This window comes from Mus caroli, unplaced genomic scaffold, assembly GCF_978045245.1.
Source record: "Mus caroli unplaced genomic scaffold, Mus_caroli_1 scaffold_7, whole genome shotgun sequence".
Lineage (NCBI taxonomy): Eukaryota > Metazoa > Chordata > Mammalia > Rodentia > Muridae > Mus > Mus caroli.
Window position 1 is genome coordinate 57582934 of NW_028227262.1, and position 23283 is coordinate 57606216.

Here is a 23283-nt window from a genome sequence, read left to right on the forward strand (position 1 = left end):
GCATGGTGGGAATATCCTGGAATTAGATTTAAATGATTTTTGCATAACTGGGAAAGTATTAAAAGTCACTGCACTATGCCTTTAAATGCAGGGGACTTTATGGTTATAAATATGATCTCAATTAATCTGCTTTTAAAGAAAGACATTAAAGAAACAGCAAATTTAGAGAAACCTGGTCCTGGTGGAGTGACAGCCCTGGGAGACACCATGGGGACATCCGACTTATGAAAATGACAGAAACTTTAGAGAACTTTGATTCCCATGGTCTTGATCCTTCAGGCATGGTGGAATGTATCTGTGCTGGGTAGTTTGTACTATCAACCTATCATAACCTAGAGTCACCTGGGAAGATGGAATTTCAGTTGATGAGACTGGCCTGAGTCCATGTCTGAGAGAGATTATCTTGATCGATGATGTGGAAGGGCTCAGCCCACTGTGGGCAACACCATCCCTAGGCAGGTGGGTCTAGACTACATAAGAAAGCTACCTGAGCATGTGTCTGAGTTTGAGTCAACAGACAGTGTTCCTTTGTGGTTTCTGCATATGTTCCTGTCCTGACTTCCCTCAATGAACTGTGAGCAGAAAATGTAAGCCCAATAAACCCTTCCCTCTCCAAGGTGTTTACCACAGAGAGAAAATAGGATAATACCTACAACCCCAGAACTTGAAAAACTGAGGCAGGAGAAAGGCAAAGTTTAGATCGAGACTGGGTTACCAAGTGAAAGTCTGTCTCAAAACAAAACAAACCAATTAAAGAAACCCAAGCCTTGGTTTCAAACCCTCACTCTAGGGACAACTGTAAAATGTAACCAGTACCTAACGGGGAGGATAGAGCCTAGGAAATCCAGATGAGCTACCTGTGAGTCCTCCATGGGATCTAGAGCCCACTCTTCCCACAGGGAGGTAGGGTCTACCTGCCACCATTTCTGCTATGACCTCTAGGAAAGCTCCCTGACAGTTTCCCACTCTATGGATGGGATATCCTCATGGTGTCTTCCAGAGCTGTCTCTTCACGATTCAAGCAGGGTCTCAGAGTCACAGGCCCGAGTACAACTGCCAACCACTGGTGGCAACACCAGAGCTGAGATGGAGGGTCAGCAGCAACCAGTCTGACCAGTGGGAAGGACTCTCCTTGCCTGCCCACAGGCTAGCCTATGGTATGTGGCCATACCTGCCTATCAATCAACAGTGCCAAGCAAAAGTGGATCTGCTGACATCCTGAATCTCATCACATGTCCAGTATCTGCAGACCATGATGACCACAAGGATGTTTTGTAGAGAAGCTGACAAGTAGACCAATGAGGGCAAGGATGGCAGATCAGCAAACCAGAGGAGGGCACCAGGATCATACTGCCCAGTCATCCCTCGGGATCCTAAGGGCAGTGGACCCAGGAAGCCCCAGCAGAGGCCTCAAATAGCAGGTGCTCCAGTCCCATACACGAGCCTGCCTGGCCTCTACACAGTCATTGTATGCTCTAAATCATCTCTAGACTACAGTCACGTGTAACTATGCAGTGTGAACAGCTGTCACATTGTTGTTTAGGGTATAAGGACTAAACCATATGGTCTACACAGTTCAAATTCTTTTCTCAAATGTCTTGTATCCAAAGCTGGTGGAAGCACAGACCATGAGGTCCTCTGTGTCTCCAAAGCCTGGACAGGAAGCTCTGCACACTCACTGCAGCTGGTGAACTCCAGGCCAGGCCTTGCTGAGAACAGGAGAGGCTGGAGAAGCTGGAGAACACCCAGGCTTCTTCCAGCACACACACACACACACACACACACACACACACATACTACCACCACCACCACCAGCAGCCCTGGCACTTCCAATGCCTAGGTCCTGTGAGCTGGCAGTAGGGAGGACAGAGATTAGCAGAGCCCCAAGTTCCCCTTCCTCAAAAATTCTTCCTCATATCAGTCACAGCAGTTTCTCTTAACCAAAATTCATTTCAACTGGCCGCAGAGACTTTATAGAGATGCTCCCCATGCCTGGAACCACCTTCCCCCGCAGTGGCCACAACACTAACACAGTTACTCTGTCCTCCAGAAGACAGACTCCCTATCCACAGGAAGAGTCAGAGCCCCCCACCCCCGCCCCAGATGGTCACAGGGCACTGCCACCTCATCCCCAACCTCCCCTCAATGAGACCTTCACACCTGTGACTACTGAGCCTGGGTCAGCAACTGGGTCACCCAGAGCTCCCCTAGGGTGGAGATGTGGGTTTCACTCCGCAATTTTTATTCAGCATCTCAGAAGCTGGGTCACAGGACAGAGCAATGCAGACTTCAAGATGACGCCGATTCTGCCATTTCCTGTCACTGTGCCCACGAGCCAGAAGGCAGAGCTCTCTGGAACCCTCTGGGCTTAGGTGGGGATGAAACAGCGAGTGCCCAAAAGATGGTGCCCGTGACAGAGAGAACCTGGCACCTAAACTTGAGCACCAGTGTGCAGACACCTGCCCTGCAGACTGGGACTCCCAAGGAAGGGACTCTTTCCTGCCTGACTTTCTGAGAGACTCTTCAAGGTCAGGGCCACCGCCTGCTGTTTCAGTGGCTCCCTCTGCTATACCAGCACATCAGAGATAGCACCCTCCCAAAGTCTCTGAGTGACAGCAGAAACAGACGTCAGAGCCCTTCTCCAAGGCTCGAAGAGGCAAGCATGTGGCTTCCATTTAGGCCACATCTGGACATGCTCAGAGGCAGGGACAGCCCAGCTGAGGCAGTGGGGATCCCTGGTACAATTCTGACTCCCAGGCAGGATCCCCGCCCCAGTTAGGCCAGGACGATGGATGGAAACCACCTTCTCCAGGCCTCAAGGCTGCCATGGCAACTGGGCTGGGGTCATTTCCGGCCTGCCTCTCAGTAAGCCCAGAGGGTCATGTAAGGCAAAACTGTCTCTCTAGCCCCTCCCCCATCCATGGCCCCCAGACTCCCGTCCAAAACCAGCCTGAAGACCCTATGTTCCAGACTCCACTTTCCTCAAACGCTTGGCAGGCCATCAAGAGCCCCACCCACATAAGGCCTGCTGTCACCCATCCTCACCAGCTGCACGCCCCGCCGGCTGCACCTTTATCTGTTTAATGCACTCCTTTCTGCTAGGCCCCTAAGGGAATGGCTGAGGCTGCCTTGCTCTCTAGCTCAGCCCCTGGTATAGTCAGGGCCCCACAAATGCCTGATTAAGGCGAGAGCTGTGGCTGAAGAACAGATGGAAATAAAATCAGTACCATATCTCGTAATCCTCGGTGATCGCTCTGCTCATGCCAACCACAGCCACAAATGAGCTCCCTGCAGCTTCAAAACAGACTCAAAGCAGGGTGTCTACACTGTCTGCAGATGGAGGAACTGAGGTATAAAGGGCCAAGCCGTTTGTCCGTGGTCATGGAGTCAACATATGAAGTGGTAGCCATGGTGAGCTCAACCAAAGGCTAAGCAAGAGGACAGTGGCTGAGAACCCTCTCCAGCTGACGCTGCAATGCCAGCCTGGCCCTGCTCACTAGAGTCTTCCCGGCCTTTGCATGAGCTGGGTCCCTGCTAGGATGGCCCTGCAGTTGATGAAGGTACTCCAGACCTAGCTTCCACCAGCCTTCATCAACACCATAGCTCAAACACATCTGAGAAAGCCAGGCACAAAGATCCCTCAAGTGAGCAAAACTGGTCCCAGGTCCTACAGAGCCAATGGACACAAGCAGTTTGAGAAGCCAGGGCTGTTTCTATTCTGGAAACCCAGAGGCTGCAGGCACTGAGCACGCACGCACGTGCACACACGCGCGCGCGCGTGAGCGCACACATACACACACACACACACACACACATACACGCATGCACTCCATTAGACCATCCCTGTTCCCTGCACTTCCAGGCTCAGGGCTGGGTGGAGAACATCTGGGGCCTGGTTCCAGGCAGTCCCAGGCCTCCTCTATAGCCATGCCTCTCCAGCAGGCTTCAGGCAGGGAGTCCCAGGAAGGAAAGTAGGCTGGAAGCAGAGGTACTAGTGATATGAGGATCATAGGCACCAAGTGGTGCGAAGAAGAATGAGGGAGAGAGGGGGTAGACAGGTTCTCCCACCAGTTCCATCCAGCATGCAACATTTATAAAGCACCAACTGTGTGCGCGTGGTGCTGGAACCCTTGGGCTCAGCACAAAATTTGGCTTGTGTGATTCTAAATTCCAGAAAAGCAATAAACAAGGACTGAAGTCATCCTGTCTGTAATGTAAGCTGTGACTGAGAGAGATCAAAGCTGCAGGAAGAAAGGAGGGTCACAGAGGTGACCCGGCACAGAACAAACAAGTCATCCAGACACCTCCAAGAGCATCTCAGGCAAAAGCTGTGGCAAGTGCAAAAGCCCTGGGGCAGAGGCTGCCTGGTCAAGAACCTAGTGGCCTGGGCTGACTGTGGGAGCATGAGGAGCTAGAAGAGGAAGTGAGGAGCCACTGGGTGGATGAGAAGGACATGTAGTCACCATAGGGACCTTAGCTTCTACTTTGTATAAGGTGTGAGCCACTGTAGTAGCATCGAGAAGAGAGGACTAGTTAACATCGAGATTAAGTTAACTAGACTCAGGCTAGTAGGAGCAGCAGAGCTAGAGCCACAGCAGAACATGCCCCCTCTGCCACCAGCCCACAGCTGGGCTTCTGTAGGAAGGCATTCAGAGGCAGTTGGCCATGGCGATCTGCAGAGCCCTGTGATTACTACTAAGACACCCTTGGACTCCAGTAGGCAGGATTGGGCTCTATTCTGATGAGGAAAACCTTTTGTGCCTTCAGCCAGAGCCCACCAGAGGCCCTGTACCTCCTAGAACATGGACCTCTCTGTGTCCCTGTCTCAGATCTCTGAGGGGGCAGCTGCCGAGACCTCCCCTGGCCCATGCCACGCTGTTTGAGGCTGGCAAGAGAGCAGCCATGGGAAACTCTATCAACTCATATCACTTTGTCTCAGGCCTGAGAGACGGTAGCTACGAGGAGCTAGCTAGGATAGTCAGCGACTATTCCTTCCAGGTTCGGTGGCCCTTCAGGAACACAGGAAATGGATCTTACCATCAAGATCACCTCTGGGGATAGAATGTACTGAGTTGGGGTCTGTGTCTTCTTCTGCCCGGAATCGAGGTAGCAATGGTGGATGCTGGGGTATTTCTTCAGGCGTCTCTGGAGAGGGTGAGACCTGGGCTCGGTCAGGTGGCAGTGTAGATAGAGTGGGGTGACTGCTGGGCTTTACTGGGTCCTCTGAAGAGCTGTCAGTGGCCAGAGATGGACTGAGAGCAGCCAGGCCTGACCTTGGCAGAAGTGCAGCACCCTCCTGCATGACACTTCGAGGAGTGACCTGGGCATCAGGGATAAGGTTTTCCTCAGGCCCTGCCTTAGCTTCAGCCTCCTTCTCCTGGACAGGGAGACCAGGTCTGGCTGGGGATGTTGTAGGCAGGCTGTCCAGCCTTCCAGGACTGCCTGCTGCTGGTGGCTCAGTGACTAGTGTGTCCTCTTCTTCTTCCTCCTCATCCTGTTCAGTGTCCAATGTCACTCTCCTGGCTTTGGCCTGCACAGGTGCTGGAGGACCCAGGGCAGCAGCTGCTGTGGGTCTGGGGAGGGCAACTGGCCAGGGGGTTACTCTGATGGAGGACGGTGGCAGATTCCCTCCTCCCAGAGCAGCTGGGGGGCCCTCTGCACCTGCCTGGACCTCGTTAACAATGGCTGTAGTAGCTTCTGCCTCAGCCACCTCCTGGTCATAGCTGTAGGGGTCTTCATACTGCCTCTCAGAGTCACCCTCCTCAGCATCTGAGAAGTTCCCATGGCAACCAGGAAGCTGGTAGCAAATGAGCTCACCACCAGCGTCAGGACAGTGGCAAGCCCGGCAGGATGAGAGGTGGACGGTATGGCCAGCAGCATACTTACGGCCACTATGGACACAGCCCACCTGGCCACACTGCGGGCAGCTGTCGGCTACTACTACAGCTTCAATGCAGTTGGGTGGTAGCTCAGGGCACAGCATGAACTGGCAGCTGATCTTGCCACCACCGGGTGGGCAGGAGCACTCGGTGCTGCCAAAGTCCACAAAGTAGGACTGGCCGGCTGGTACACGGCCATCCACAAACCCTCCTTGTACGCAGTCGTAGTACTGGTAGCCTTCGCAGGCACAGCCCTGCTGCACACAGGTAGCACAGCAGGCTCCTGGCTCCAACGCCTCCTCGATGCAGTTCTCCAGCAGGGGACACTCGGCACCTGTGCAATCCTGCCATGGGACGGCCATGCTTGGGCTCGGAGTCAGAGCTGTGACCAGAGCCAAGGCCAGCCACACTCCTGCAGATTCCTGGAGCAGCATCATGTCTCAGGAGTCTCTAGGAGAACAGAGAGGAAGCCTGTCACACTAAGGACACAGAGAGAGATGAGGTGTATGCCCCAACATGTCTACACATAGCACACACCATCTCCACCTCCAGGCATGCCTTCCTAACCCACACTCATATATCCCTCAGCCCTGCTCTCACACAGAGACAGACACATACGGGGAAGATACAGGAACAGGAGTGTGTGCACTCAGGAGATGAAGCAATGTGGCTTCTGGAATGGAATCTGTGTGCTCAGGGTGACTTGAGCCTTCTGAACCATCTAGCCCACAGTCTCACACACAGGTAAAGCTAGGCGAGTACACACTAGTGCACACTCACTCAGTCTATCGCTGTGGCCTCTCCTTGTCCGGTTACCCAGACACACTCATGGGTTATCCTGCACACATACTGAAGACACGAATGGGGCCTCTCACACCACCAGTGCTTTCTGATGGTACCTGTCTGATGTGCGTGTGTATGTGTGTGTGTGTGTGTGTGTGTGTGTGTGTGTGTGTGTGCATATGTGTGTGTGTGGGGGGGTGAGTCCACGTCCGCACACAGCCACCAGAACAGTTTTCCTTCTCCAGACACTTGACTGCTAGTCAAGGGGTGAAGTGAGGGATGCTGGGTAGAAACATACCCCTTGAAGGGTGGCCCAAACATCCAACCTCATGTTTACTGCATCCCCAGCCCTTAGACTTCAGAGCTCAAGATCATCTATCCCATGAGACCCTGGGATTTCAAGGTCAACCTGGGACTCTCTTGCCACCTCCTCCTGCCGAATCACCATCTCTGTCCTGTCCATTGCCAAGACTGGCTCTCACTGCTCTGCTGCTCCACACAACACCTCCCACCTGCCCTGCCTGAGGCCCAGCTTATCCATCTCCCATCATGCCTCTCTGACTCACTGGGACACCAGAGTGTTCTAGGAACCACTTCCATACGTATGGCTTGTCTGGCTTGCAGGAGCCTCTCTCTCCACACTATCCTCAAAGTCCTCCACAACCACTCATATGCCATCTTTCCACCAATCCTCCCTCCTACAAAAGTTACAGGTCCCCACAGGCAGCGGGTGACTCAGCGTCAGGGCAGCCCTCTGGACACCACAATCCCCTGAAGTCACAAATGGGGGCTCTCACACCACCAGTGCTTTCTGATGGTACCTGTCTGATGTGTGTGTGTGAGTGTGCATGCACACATCTTGGGGGGGGAACACCCATGTGTGCACACGTGTGCATGTGTGAGCATGCCTGTTGCACATGTGGGTGATTACAAAGAACAGCCTCAGATTTTATCCTCAGACACGCTGTCTACCTCCTTTGAGACAGGGTTCCTCACTGGCTGAAAGCTTGACAATTAGGTTAGCCTAGCTGGCCACTGAGCCCCAGGACTCCTTCTGTCTGGCTCCCCAGAGCTGCAGTTACAGGGACATGGCACTGAGCCCACGTGCTGGTGCCTGTCTTACTAACTGAGCAAGCCCAGCCCTGTTTTTTATCTTTCAGAAAATACAACGAAGTATCATCCCTGAACCTCAACATTTATCTTTTTAAAAAATAATAATAATAATAAGGGATGAGCCGGGCGTGGTGGCGCACGCCTTTAATCCCAGCACTCGGGAGGCAGAGGCAGGCGGATTTCTGAGTTCGAGGCCAGCCTGGTCTACAAAGTGAGTGCCAGGACAGCCAGGGCTACACAGAGAAACCCTGTCTCGAAAAACCAAAAAAAAAAAATAATAATAATAATAATAATAAGGGATGATATCTTTTCTATTTAGAGACAGATCTCACATTGTATTCACAGCTGTCCTTGAACCCGAGAGAATGTTCCTTCCTCAGCCTCCCAAGTACTGGGCTAGTAACAGGTCTGCACCACCACGCCCTGCTCTCAAGTCAAACATTAAGAAGATGCTAACTTCTCGAAGGTCTGAGGCAAGAAAGAGGAGTAAAGAGAGCGCTGAGCTTTCCAAAGAATGGATGTGCTTGAGTTGCCCAGTTCCCTCTGAGACCAGCTAGGGTAAGTATGGTCTGTCAGCATGGCCTGAGCCCCGAAGGCAGCAATGGAATAATGCCAAGCTGGTCACTACCAGCTGGAGGTACCAGCTGCAGGCACCAGCTGCAGGCATCAGGGATCTGTGATGGACACATCCAGGGACTGGGGGTTTGTCAGCTAGTAAGATGGGCCACCTGGCTGACCTCCTGTGGGGCAAGTGGACCATGCCACCAGACAGAAGAACTGGTAAGGTTGAGCAGGCTCAAACCCTGGGGAATCTCAGAATTGAGAATGGCAGGCAAGGAGCCAGCTCCCTGCCAAACTACCTGATCTGCAACACGTAACCATGACGCCCTACCGAGAAGACCATGACAATCGGTTACGGAGCATAAAAACCTGGAATTCTCCATGCCAATGAGGTAGCTAGATAGGCCTGAGTGTTTAGCCAATGAGCTTCCCTTCCTGGGCATTCCTTCCCACAAAAGGTATTTAATCCCTGGTTCAACCTTAGTAAGATGTATGTATTTACATCTGCCATCTACTAAAACAGTTTGGACGAGAAAACTGTTGATGAAGACCATCTCCTGCATCAAAGATCTCAGCGGGGGAGGGGGCTTCATTGTAAAGAGTCACACCTAAATCTCCTGGAAAAGGTCTTCTCTCTCTTCCACTCAGAACCAAACCAGATTCTACTCCCATCCCAGGCTCAGCCATCCCCTTCTTCCCTGGTAAGCAGAACCCTTGAGCAGTAGCTCAGACCACAGACCACCCCTACCCCCATTCCCAACTCCCAGAGTCTGGGCACACAGGAGACTGGGAACTACAGTGTCCAACTCACTCTGCTGTTTCTCACCCAGGGAAACACGGACTGGGACCCCTATTAGGGACTGTGTTCTGCCTCCCCTGAGAGGCTTGCTGGTGGCACTCGGGCACCCCACCAGCAAGCCAGACATGCAGCCTGGCAGCCTCCCAGAGCTGATGGCCCTGAGGGTAGATGGTCTGCTCCCACCTGTGCCAGGCACTCATGGCTCTTTAAAACAGTAAATAGAGAAATTGGGAAAGGTCTGGTTGCGAAGCCTGCTATCTCTGGGAGCCAGGGAAGGTTTCTGAAGGTTTCAGGAGGTGGCATCTGACTGAGGCTGGATGGCTTACTGGAGGCTAAGTGCTTCAGGCTCTGGACAGCAAGTGCACAGGCTAGAGACAGGAGCAGTGAGAGGCAGATGAGGACGTTGGATGGGAGGGGAAGCCTTGGGGGGGCCTGGCAACAGGTGAGCATGGGAGAGTGGCGAAAGCAGGCCAGGTTTCTCTTGCTGAGTGACATGTGGGGTACTGGCAGCCCAGGGGCCTGACAACCTGTGGCTGCTCTGTGCTGAGTGCAGCACAGATCTGGACAGAGCAGGAAGTGTGGAATACAGGAGAGAACAAGACTGAGGGGTGGAAATGGGAGGTGAGGGGTGGGGTGGAGGGCTGTTACTGTGAAGATCATGTCTACAGAGTTTGTGGACAGACAGGATCTGGTCGGGCAGGGAATGGAGCAAGAGTTCTGGAAGCCTAGAAGGATCAACAGATGGAGGTCCATGGATATACTGGGGGATGTGAAGGATTGGGCTAGGCAGGATTTGGGAAGTCAGGAAGCACACATACCATAAAGATAACAGTGGAGGAAGGAGCCTGTGCCCATGCCAAGTACAGAATCTGAAGGATCTTTGGCGCTCTGAGGGTTCACTCCAACTGACTAAGTCCTGTACCCCTCCAGAAGGTGTCAGAGGAGGAAGGGGAAGAAAGGGAGATCTAAGCAGCCTCCACAAATGTCCAGTGAACTCCACAGGCCTCCGGAGGCCTTCACAAGACTTCTCAGTTGGCTCTTACCATGCATGGATGAAGTGTTTCAGAGTAAGGTCTCGGCCACACCTAGCTGGGGTGTCCCAGAGTTTCCCTGTGAGTCCCACCCTCCAGAGATGAAGTGCACACAGGACATATGCTAGAGCAGCATCATATGAGGACAACTCCATCCCGTGTGCCCTGAAGCTACCACACTACATGGCACACACTCTACCATATGCAGCTGGCACACACTCCACACCCAGGGAGCACTGGTCTGGTCTGTGGGATGAAGGTACCGCTGTGTGAGTTGAGTTACTGTCTGGCTGGCTGTCTATCCCAAGCTGTGCTGGTCTGTGCCAGAGAGGCTGGACTTGGCTGCAACCCCATCTTGGTTCTCCAGCTTTCTGTCCAGTCAAAGGGAGGAGCAGAGAGGCTGGGGCGTGTCTACTCCTCACTTTCCCCTCTTTCCCTCTGGGATATCTTAGCTCCTTTCCCCAGGGCCACAACTTCAGCTTCCCAACTCTCCCTCCTCCTTCATAGCTATGGTTGGTTCCTCCTGGCTGCCCCTCATCCTCCAGACCCAGGTAGCCACAGCTCCATTTTTGTCCTGCCTGCAGCCTGAGAGCCACATCCTTTGATGGACCCCACAGCATGGAAAGCAGGACCCAGTGAACCTTCAAAGTGGATGGCTAAGTGGGGAGGGTAGGGAAAAGAACAGAAACAGTCACTGCAGCAGCCCAACATGTGCAAAGCAAGTGTGCTCCAGTGGCAGTAAGACACATGCTCAGAGAGCTGGGGCTAGGCCAGCCTTGCTTGTTTCCCGAGCATGAGGACCTCAGTTTGATTCCCAGGTCCCACCTGAGGATCTGGGTGAAGTCACACATGCCTGCTATCCCAGCACTGTGGAAGAGGAGACAGGGGGTCCCTGGCCAGCCATCCCAGCTGAAATCAGTGAGCTCCAGGTTCAGTGGAAAATTGTGTCTCAAAAAGTAACGTGGAGAAAGAGGAAGACACCAACACTGACCTCTGACCTCCAGACACATCCACACTTACAAATGTGCACATTCATATACCACATGGACACACAACATTTTAAAAAAAATTTTGGACAATGCATGCCTTGACTTCACCATGCACAGGGCCTTATGGGTAGGGGCCCACTCGGCAAAGTTTTCTCTCCAAGGGCATGCAGTGGAGACACTCTCTCCACACCCTTCTCACACAGGTCCCTGGGTGAGCAGGGTGATCAAGAAGAGCAGGCCTCTGCCATACCAATCACAGTGCTCCAGGACTTCTGCTGGTCTCTGTAACTGAACGCACCTCCTCCTTATATCCTCACTGTTCCCTGACCCTCTACAAACCACAGTCCTCCAGTGAAGTGATTGACAGGTTAACCTATGCACTGTTGTACAACTCTGAGCTGGCAAGGACGTTGGAAGGCCACAGTGTCCCCAGGAAGACATACTGTTGCTGCCATTGTAAAAGTGGGATCTGCCCCCAAGGAGAGCAATGGCCCCCTATCATCTGGAAAAGCATCCCTGGATCCCCAGGGGCTGCCTGAGACCTCTAACTTCTATCATCTGGGAATGCACCCCTGGATCCCCAGGGGGTGCCTGAGACCTCAAGCATCTCCATGTTTGTTGCGACTGCATGTTGTGACTCAAGTGGAAGCACTCTCAGCAGCAGGCAACCTTCCTCCTTTGTTGCAAACCTTACTCCTTTCCCATCAACAAGCACTCCATCCTTCTCTTTGGCATATCGATTACCACTATCAGCTCTTTTTGTCAGCGCTTCTGTTCTTTGGGGTTATGATTAAGTGGCATGGGACCACTTAAAGGCAAGCTCCATCACAGCCTGTTAAGCGACTAGCGAGAGGGTAGTGAACACGGTGTGGATCCACTGGACAGAGTGGCTCAGGTCCCAGGCAGGAGGACACTAGATGTCATCACTTGCACCAGAATCCACATCATTTCAAATCTGTGATGTTTGCTGCTGAGATTTTCTACTTGATATTTTGGGCTGCGGTTGACTGCAGATAATTAAACTGTGGGAGTTGAAAATTGTCAACAAAAGAGCATTCTGCATGTGACTTGGGTTAGACAGTAAGACGAGTCCTTTGCTTCTCCAGTTCTGACAACTTCTGACTCTGACAAGAAGAAGCCTGCTAGGACTAGGAAATAAAAACCCAGGGCATGCCGTCCCGCTGGGATTTCAGAACAACAATGAGCACTAGCTTAGGGTAAGTGAGCCCCTGCGATATTTAGACACATATTCATTCACTGTGTGTCTGAAATCTTGCTTTAACTGGCAGCCTATACTGGATGAGCAGCTCTGGATGAAAACCTCAACCTGGCATCATATGCCTTAAAACTTCTCAAGCATTTGGAGGGAATCTCCCTTCAATGACAGACAGCTACAGAAAACCCTGGGGCTTGCAAACAGCTGGACTGACAGCTGGGAAATAAACATGCAAGCCTTTCTCGTTGGCTATTCAGAACAAGAGGAATCAGTTTGACCTGGCCAGGGGACTACCCCAGAGACCGCCAGACCCATCCTCACATCCAGCCAGAGGACAGCAAGCCAGCAGCCAGCCCATTTGTGCACAGTCCCACCCATGGGACCTTGTATTATGACACCAAACTGTCCACACTGTCACTGCTGCTCTGGCAGAACTTAGCCTCACCAGCTCTCTGTGAGATTTGAGAGCTCCCAATCTTGACTCCACAAAGACTTGGGCTTCTCTTTTGTTTGTGATACAGTCTGCCATGTAGTCCTGGATAGCCTGAAACTCACTGTATAGACCATGATGACCTTAAACTTCAGGGTTATTCTTCCTCTACTTTGCCTTCTGTACCCTCTACTCTGTGGCCACCATATCCAGCCTCTAGTCACCCTCAATGTGTCAGTCTCTTCAGATCCAACCTTCAGCCTACAGTTCCTCAAGACCTCAATGGTGAGGGGGTCCCAAATCCCCATTGGCCTCAAGTCTGGAATATAGGTGTGTATGCACTGCATGCTTCAGCAGGCCATAGCTCCTGGGGACCCAGGGTCCCAGCCTCAGTGTAGCACTATGCTGTCAATGGATCTTGCAGGGTAAGGGCCCCAGAGCTCAGCCCTCTCCCTACAAAAGACCAGGGAGAGCTGTGCCAAGATGAGGAGGACCTGGCAGCCAAGAGCAAGCAGCTGGAGCAGGTACAGATGTGAGTCATTAGTGGCCAACACTTGACAACTGGGAGACAACAGGTAGGAGGGAACTGGAGCCATGCAGAGCTGTGTCTAGCATATACACAGACACAGAAAGAGACAAACCCTGCACAGACCCACACATACAAAGACATAAAAAGACACACAGGACATACACACACATACAGTCAAACACAGAGTCAGACACAGAGAGAGATGCACACAGAGACATACAAATGCACATATAGACACACAAACATACACATACAGACCCACATATACAAAGACACATAGAACACACACAGGCACACATACAGTCAGACGCACACACACATAAATGCACACACAGACACATTCATACATACATACATACACACACACACACACACACACACACACACACAAGCACTGACAATGAGTTGGTTCTAAAATTTTCCAGAACCTACTTTAAATGCATAGATTATCTTGGGTTTGTCTAAGGTCCAGAAAGATAAGACCATGTCTTTTAAAATTAATCCCAAATGCCCACACTCACCACTGCATGCTGCCCACTGGCAGAGAGGCCAGTAAAGACAAGCCACTTATCCTGACAATGGAATACCACCAGCCTCAGCAAGGACATTCTGGCACAGGCCCCCACGTAGATGGCCCTTGAGGACATGATGTCCAGTGACAAGCTGGTCAAAATGGACACTCACTAAAGAGTCCACTTACGAAGCTACACAGAGCAATTGGACTCAGACAGAATGGGGATGGCGGGTGCCAGGACACACGGAGGGAGCTGGCATTGGATGGCCAGAGTTTCTGTTCAGGATTAAAGTCTAGAGACAGAAATGGTGGGAGCTGCACAACACTGTAGCTGCTCTTATGACACCAAGCCACACACCCAAAAATGATAAAAATTGTATGCATAATTACAAAAAAAAGAACAAAAAACCACATGCACTCTAAAGCCAAAAGCCAAAAGAGAGTGACTAAGTCACAGAGAAGGGGACAGAGAAGACCTGAAAGGAAGCAACCACTGCTCCTGAAGCCTGACTTTAGTAGTAAGCTTCCTGGCAGCCAGTGCCAAAAGGGAAATTAGAGGGTGACCCGGCACTCCTCGTCTGATAAGAGGAAGTCATTAGTTCACTGAGAAAATAAGCTTGTTCTTGGCACAAGCTCATTAGTCTGAGCTTCAAGGTTCATACTCACAGTGCCAGACACCAGTCTGCGAGGGCCTGGGTGTGTTTAGCTCATTTCACTACATTCGCTGATGAGACCCACAATCAGAAAGGGTGATAAAGGGATATGAGCTCAGACCTCAGTGGCGATAGGAGACCGAGTCCTTCAGTTCAGCAAGCACCTCTCTCCACCTCACCCCATCAGCCCTGTGCCAGATACTAAGATGGGAGAGTGAACAAGAACAAAAGAAGTCCTCCCTCTGGGGCATAACTGTCATCCCAGCACTTTGGAAACTGTGACACAAGATCATGAGTTCAAGGTCAGCCTGGGCTACATAGTTGGACTACTACCAACAATAACAACCAGAACATAAACAAACAAACATAAAGAATGTGCATGAGATAGATAGATAGATAGATAGATAGATAGATAGATAGATAGATAGAGGGGGGAGAGGGAGAGAAGGAGACTGACTCTGACTATTATGGAAATAATAACCTAATGTAGAAAAAAAGGAAAGAAATCAGTAAGACAATTGGGGCATTATGACAGAGAACTAGACACATCCTTCATAAAAGAGGACAGAGGAGCTGGGCACGGTGGCGCACACCTTTAGTCCCAGCACTCAGGAGGCAGAGGCAGGCGGATTTCTGAGTTCGAGGCCAGCCTGGTCAACAAAGTGAGTTCCAGGACAGCCAGGGCTACACAGAGAAACCCTGCCTCAAAAAACCAAAAAAAAAAAAAAAAAAAAAAAAAAAAAAAAAAAAAGGACAGAGGAGACTGAGGAGGTGACATTTCAACTGAGACCCAGCCCCCTCCCAAAATGTGCAGCCATTGAAAGGTCTAGGGATGGCAATGGGCAGAAGAAATGCATGTGCAAAGGCCCCAGGGCACGAATCAGTCTGCCTCACTGTAAGTGGTTGCAACTGAGACCGCAGAAGATGGGAAGTGGGCAACAAGATCAGGGGGCAAGGGAGAAGCAGTGTGAACGACCTTAGTCGAACGACAGGTCAGTAACAGCATGCTTGGGATTCAAAGAGAAGCTGCACACATCCCCTTCGAAGGTCCGAGGACAATCCAGTCCTAGAAAGCAGGAAATACAGAAAAACCCAGTTGCCAAGTGGGCATGTCCAGCCTCCAGCCTGCAGGCCGGATGGTTCCAGCAGATCTCTGAATGTAGCCCACACAACTGTAGGCGACAATAGCAAAAGGCTGGACACCCCTATTTATAGGATACCATGCCTCCCTGTTGCCAAGTCTTCTGGAAGTAGGGCCCACAGAGCCACAGTGCCTTCCAGGGACAGCCTCTTGATTCACAAAGGTGGTGTCACCCAAGGGTCTGCTCTCCTACCTACCCCAATGCTGAAGCACATTCTGTATGCATGCTTTTCCTCCGTAAGATGCTTTACAAAACAAACAAACAAACAAGTAGTTCAGAAAAATGTAACAAAAGGGGGCAGGGAGCTGGGGAATGGACAGATGGGAAGAGACGTGAGCCACACACAACTGCCAACTGTCATCAGGTCTGCCTTCTCCCTGAATCTCTACTTTCTTCCCTTCCTGTGACCCAGTGTCACAACACAGGATGATGTGACTGGACACAGACCAAGTCTGGCTGTGCTTGGAAGGAGTCAGCAGGGACCTAGAGAAGGGTCTGGGGTCCTCTAGGGTACAGAACTTGAGCAAAGGGGCAGGCCAGGAAGTACTGTGGAAGCTGAAGATGGTGAGCGAAAGGTTATGGGACACGCAACCCCAATTCCCTGGGAAGAGGAGGGAAATGCTGGGTCCAAATGCAAATTGTGGATTAAGTCATGCGCCAGAGTCAGGCATGGTGGCACATGTGTATGGTCCAAGCCACTTGAGACACTGAGGTAGGAAGAAATGCTGGGCCAGCCTGGGCTACATAATAATAAATTAAATATTTTTTAAAAATGAAAAAGACAAAAACTGAATAAGCTTGCTTGGCCCCATGTGAGATTCAGGGTGCCAGGCAGCTCGTCACCCACCCTCCAGCCCCTGGGCTTTCCTTCAAAGGGGTGAGCTCATGAGAATGTTGGAAAAACAAACTCTCAATGGAACAGCCAGGCTTCACCCTCCCTTCCCACTCCTTCCTAAGAAAGAAAAGGATTTTATTCTGCCAAGTGTCGGGTGAGGGCTGACCCTTGGATTCCTAGGTATGAACCGCTAATCTCATAACCAAGACAAGCAGGTGAAAAATTACACAGCTTAACGCCCAGAACTCTTCATTAGCCTTCAAGAAAAGAAAATGTTGCTTTTGGCTCGGGGGTGCTCCATCCGTGCCTTCCCCTGTTACTAAAGCCTACAGAGCGGAAGCAGTCCCAGGGTGGAGCAGTGAAAGGAGCTGGCCTGGGCCAAGACTGATCTCAGCATTCCTACCTGGGGCTCCATCCAGCCTACAACTGTGCACCCTTGACCTCCCTGTAGCTAGCTCCAGGTCCCGCCTGCCTGGGCTGTCTCCACTGATCCCGCTCGGTGCCCTCTGTAAACACTTAAGCTCTGTGGGGCACAAAGGATGGATGTGACTATCCAGCACAGCCCCTAGATTACCCTCTGAGGCCCACTGCATGCAACTCAGCACTTCTCACTTCCCACGCCACAGTGGCCAGTGGTAGACACCAAGTCAGTCAGAGCATACAGGACCCAGCTCAGGGGAGACAGTGGAGAACAACCTGTGTCTATCGCCCTGTATGAGACATCAAGAATCTCTGAAGTCATCCTGTCCTCAGAGGGACATTGAGGATATTGGAGCTAGTTCAGCTGGAAGGAAGGAGGGAGAGGGAGGGAGAGAGAGGTGGGTGGTGCATGGCCACAGCTGCCTGGCAACTGCACTAGCTACACCTAAAGTTATTTGAAAAGCCAAACCTTGCAATGAGCTAGCCCAAGCTAACTCTGACCAGGCTGTCACTAGCTCACAAGTCTTAATAGACATACAGGCTTATTCTGTGGAAACAGGGACTTGTGCCTGGCCTCCCAGTTGAAACGAAAAAGTCCAAAAGTCACTCTCCAAGCCACCCATCTCTCCCAAGCTGCCTCCTCCCTCTGGAGTCCTCCAAAGAACCAATTCCTAACAAGCCAGAAGGTTCTTTGTTTCCAAACAATCCTCTTATTACCCCAACCTGAGATGCTTCTCCTCTGAAGTTGCAGCCCCTAGTCCTATCCCATGCCTAAAGCCAAGCCCAAAGGGTTAGGAAGTAGTTAAAGGGGGGGGTAGTAGATAATAGTGGATGGATGCATGGATACATGGATGGGAAAGTGAGTGAGAAGTTGGGAGGTGGCTAGATGGATGAATGCATAAGTGGATGAATAGGAGGATATATAGGTAGTAGATGGGTGAATTAGGTGTCTGGGGGATATATGGGAGGGTTACTGGGTGAGTGGGTAAATGGATAAGTGGATGAGTGGGAAGGTAGAGAAGTGAGTGGGTGGATCGACAGATGGTTTAGTAGGGAGTTGACTGTGTCAGGAGATAAGTGAGTGGCTAGTTAGCTGAGAGGATCAGAAGAAAGATAGATGGGTGAAAAGGTGAGTTAATAAATGGACACATGAACTTATCCCCCAGAAAAGTGGATAAGAAAATGGATGCTAGTGAGCATGGGGAGCCAGGTAGGTGGGCTGCTGATGAGTGGAGGACAGATTGACAGGAAGGTAGATTCATGGGGAGCTCAGTACGTTTGTGGGTGGCAGTTGGGTGGATGTGAGGGGATGGAGGATGGAGGTGGGTGGTGTCCAGGTCCATCAGCAAGGGATGAATAGAGTCACAGGCCAGTGAACAGTAGCTGTACACATGGGAGTAAAGAGCCAGGCGTGTCCATTGATTTTACAGACCAAGGGAAGTCCCGAGTCAAAGTTCTTTACTTCCCCAACACAGCCTGAGGCGCCACCACTGGCCAGCACCTCAGACAGCTCCCTGCCCTGGGGACCAGCACCAGAGCTCAGGCCCCAGAGTCAGACAGGCCTTGTGGAGGTCCCAGCACAGGGAGTTCCCCTGCTGTGTGTCTGCCGGTGAAAGGCTGTGGCTCTCTGAGCTCAGCCCCCAGCCCTGCGCAGGAGAACACCACCGTCCTCACAGGAGAACGAACTGGAAAGCCTTTTGACAAAGGCCAGTGTGAGACAGCACAGAGAGGGCCCCTCAAAATTTCCATCCTATTAAAAGATTGCTTTAAAAATTGCTCCAGGCCTTGAAGATGGAATGTGCCTCCCCCTCCTCCCATTATAAAACCAGGAAAATCCTGAAATCTAAAGCAGACACAGACAGTACAAGAGAAGACCTCACTGCCCACTCCCCACTAAGGCCTCAGATGCCAGAAGCCACACAAGGCTGGAAGTCAGCACAGCTCTCCGTACTGCCAGGCAAGAGCTGAAAGAAAATTCAACACAAACATCCCTAGATGCTGAAATAGAAGCAATAAAATCCAACTCTGTGGAATCCAAGCCTCTGAGAAGGGCCAGCCCCTCTCTTCCTAGAGAATGAGATGGCTTTTCAAGGATGGGGTTGGAGCCAGCATGGCCGCCAATGATACAGACACATAGTCTCTCACAGCCCAGGCTGCAGAGCCAGAGCCTCCCATATCCACAAATTGCAGGTCCAGCAAGAGCCCACTATATGACAAGCTACTCACACATTTGTAGGGGAGGGAGAGCCCCTCGGGGGCTGGGTCAGGCTCTCACCTGCCCCGGCTCTCTCTGAGTTGTCTTAACTTTTTTCTTGAAGCCTTTTTGGGGGAAACATGAAGATTAATTCCAGGGTCATGTATGCATATGTAGCCACACATGTGATGGGCTCCCGTTCACCCGGCCATTTCCCACCTTTTCTGAGTAAGTGTCAGCTCTCCAGCCCTGGCTGCTGAGCATAGCCACTCCCCCCTCCCCAGACCATACAGCCTTCTGGGGCCTTTCAGTGACTGACAGGCTCTCTGCACCCATCTTCCTCAGCTGCCAACACAGCTGGACAGAGATGCCAGCCAAGAGAGATGACTGCTGGTTTCTCTACAACTCCCAAGAGTCTTTGCCAAGTGACAATTATTGACACAGACCTGGATTTTGGATATTTCTCAAGATTGCCAGAGAAGCAGGTGGTGTGCAAAACCCAGCAAGATCTAGACGCAGTCCTGGTCCAACCATCAGGCTGAAGATCTGAGAAACCCTACCCTACCCCCAACCCTGCCAACAGGCCACCACTGCCAATGCAGAGACAAGGCATCAGGACCAAACTGGGTGCTCCTGAAAATGGGGCTCAAAATCAAACCCATGGTTGCAAGGCAATTGAAAGCAGGTGGCTCAGGACCCAGAAATATTCTGCCATGCAACCTCTCTGTGGCCCTGTGAGGATTAGGAGGTAGTGTGGAGGCTGAAGAACCCAGTGACTCTCTCCACAGGCAACTGAACTCACATGTATGCGTGCAGGAACATACATAAATAAAATAATAGGGAGTGTTTGTCTATGGGTACATGTGACTGTGGGTGTGTGGTCCTGTGTGTTTTCTTATGTGCATATGTGTGTGTGGATGTCAGGGACTGGAGGGTATTGGTAGATTGTATTTACAAGATATTCTATGTGTTAAGACCACCTGTCTCAATGCCCCAAACCTTGGTTCTCAGGAGGGCTCCCCCTTTCCACATGCTCCACACTGTTCTCTCTCTTTCCCTCCCCCCTCCCCCTCCCTCTCCTTCTCTCCCTCTCCTTTCCCTGCCCCTCCCTCTCCCCCTCTCCCCCTCTCCCCCTTTCTCCCTCTCCCTCTCCCTCTTCTATTTCATCCCTACCCCCACCTCCTTGGCTCATCTCACTGACCTTAGGATCAGTTCTCACAACTTAGGTCAGACCCAAGGGAAATAGCAGGGAGGGTGCTCAGGGCTCCCAAGGGTTCCATACTGCAATGTTTTTCTGATGTGCTTTTAGGATGAGAGGACTCTAAAACCAAAAGTTTCTAGATTTCCTAAGGGCTCCCTTGGATAAAAGTCAGGGCTAGGCATTCACTGGGGGTCACAGGTAGGGGACAATGAACTCTGGGGGCACCAAGGACCATGAGGCCAAAGATCAGCTTGACAATGACACCTCAGCACCCAGAGGAGTGAATGGTAACAAGAAAGAAGCTACCATTCGGTGGTGCTGTCCACCTGTCTAGAGTGTGTTGGGAGCGGGGCATGCAGCTTATGACCATCCTTCCATCTCCACCAGTCTCTGGGAGGAGGCTGTCACTCAACTCATTCCCCAGATGGAGACTCTGAAGCTGGGAGAGACACCCTGTGACTAAGGCCAAAGGCAAGTAGCCAGCCTTTTCCACACATCCCACACACTGCCTGGCCCTCCTCACACATCAGAGCCTCTTTCTACATGCACGCTATCCCTGAACCCAAAGGTCAGCAGAGCCAAAAGCATTATCCTCACCTCAGACATGAGCCGGCGGAGGCCCAATGAGATGAGAGACCTTGGGGGATCAGGCCTGCCTCCTCCTGTGGATGCAGCACATGGTACTCAGTACCCCAGCCCCCACCCCCACCTCCACCCCCACCCCCACCCCTGAGGCTCCCACCATCCCCTTGGCCTCTGCCCAGTACTGGTGGGTGGCACCATTTCCTTGCCAGCTGGAAGACGTGGGTGGGGACCCTGGCCAGGGACAATACAGTCAGGCTCCCACCCCGAGGAAGGAAGCAACCTTCCCCTAGACCTGCACTTTCTCTGCAACAATCAGCCTGCATGCAGAGGCATTTCTGTACGGTTTCCAGGTTACAGTAACTTCGAAGACAATGGCTGTAAATGACGCACAGCCTGACCCTCAAGGGACCCTGGGAAAAGACGAGCCAAAAGAAGGCCGGCAGCACCCACCACTGAGGACATGGGGGAGAACAGAGCTGGCTCCGGCCCATTCCTCCTCTCTAGTGTGACTGCCAACAGTCATGTCCTCTCAGAGCCTTGGTCTACCTGCCTTGTCACCTCAGCATTCTGGCCTTGTCCCTCTATGTTCAAAGTATTCTCAAATGCCAGTCACTGGACCTTTGGCCAACATTGAGAGTTCTCTGTCCCCAGGGTTCTGTCTACCTCCCTTCTCATGATCAAACCACTCACCAAAGAGAAGCCAGACTTTCTCAGGGTCCCATCTCTCTCATTCTTTCTTCCCATTGGAATGGTGGTTGCACCCCTGTCCAGGAAGCTCTCCGGCTTCCTGAGGCTCTTCTGGATGTGTCTGCCTCATGGGTCAGCCTCTGAGACCTCTGAACTCTCTGCACTCTTTCTCCTGATTGGCTGTGCACCTAGGTTGAGTGTGCTGCAGCCCCCAGCCCCCAGACTGCCACAAAACAGATCTTGTCTTCCTCACTTGGTGTACCTGCTTTAGCAAGGAAACTTGGAGAGTTAACACATGAGCCCCAACTCCAGCAAGCACCTCCCTGGACATTCACCCACTAGACTCTCAACCATCCCTAAGTGTGGTCAACCAGTTTTCACTGCTCCCATTGAGGCCATCATCCCACAGTCTCCATTTACCCCATCAGTATGCAGAACCACCATGACTACAACTGTAGTAGAGGCTAGGAGATAACCTGATGAGGGGAGGAGATAACCCAGATGTTGCCTCCAGCCTGCTCTCCCCATCACAACCATGGGGATTTTGCACCTCCAGTGGTCAGCCCCGCCCATCTCCATAACTGTCCACTTCTATTACCTTCAGTGGGGTGGGCAGCTACCACCCTGTAGCCAATTCTGGCCACTTGCTCTTGACAGGCCTTCTGTCTCTTGTCAGCAGTACCCAGGGTGGGGTCCCTAATGTTGAGTCTCTGTCCTAGGCATCCTTACCACCCCCCATCTGCTCACAGGGACATGTGTACTAATCTGCCTCCCATCTGTGTCTCCCACCAGATCAAGCTCTGTGATTTGGAAAGAAATGGCCTGGGTCACTGGGTTTCCCTCAGCACTCAGAAGCACACTGCACACACAGTGGATGCTCAGGAAGTACCTGCTGCATGAGGGCAGTACCGTATTTGGGCAGCAGAGTTGTACACTTCATAGGAGGCCAAGGGGAATTTTTTTTTCTGCACCAGTCTCTCCCCGTACAAGAGTGGGGTCTGAGCCACCCCCCTGGGCTGGGCGATATGCCTAGGACCAAATGAGGGCTTCCAACCAAATGCCAAATGCCCATTCCAGACAACCCGCAGGGATTAAACAGGAGTGCACACCCCAGGAAAGGAGGCAAGAGGAAAGGGGGAGGGGAAGAGGAGGTAATTTCCTTTTGCTCACTGGCTAGACTTTGCAAAGCGTGACTTTGGCACCATACGATGTAATCACTGTGGAAACTTTCACAGGTCGTGCCAGGGAGAAGTCCGTCTATTCATGGAGGTCACGGACGCAGGGATGTGAATGGCGACCCTCACTTGTCACCCAACACCTCACAAGCGTACACCCGCTCGCTGGTGGCTTTCAGCTTTGTGTAATGTTTGGAGGTCTATTTCCTGTGTCATTAGTGGTGGCTTTCAGGGCCTTATTCACTCGACCCATAGGCTCTGCTACTGATAATACCAACTAGCCTCTCCTGCATGTTCTGAGCCTACAACACTGTAACAAGGCATACAGTGGGAAGTCCCACCTCCCCTCTACTGCCCCTCCCAGGTGGATGTAGGTCACCTTTCCTCTGGGGTAGTGGCCGCTGCTCATGTAGCCCATGTGAATGTGTGTTCCGATCTGACAAAAGGCAGCACGGCTACACCAAGTGACAGCTCCTCCTTTCCTTCTTCCAGCAGACCTTCTAGATCTTTCCACATAGCATACACCCTAACATTTTTACAGCTACAT

General features: G+C 51.8%; 1 protein-coding gene across 5 annotated transcripts in view; it reads right to left on the reverse strand.

Annotated features, from left to right (window-relative positions):
• Nucleotides 1-23283, reverse strand: part of Fbln2 (fibulin 2) — a 59862-nt gene that overhangs the window by 32906 nt on the left and 3673 nt on the right. For 3 of the 5 annotated variants that reach the window (XM_085840292.1, XM_085840290.1, XM_085840293.1), the window contains exon 2: nt 5038-6329. In XM_085840292.1, the coding sequence (XP_085696418.1) occupies nt 5038-6316 (1279 nt within the window). In that variant the 5' untranslated portion in view covers nt 6317-6329. Of the gene's footprint in view, nt 1-5037; nt 6330-20886; nt 20923-23283 lie in introns of those variants that run through there. The other 2 variants (XM_085840291.1, XM_085840289.1) reach the window with 2 other exon arrangements.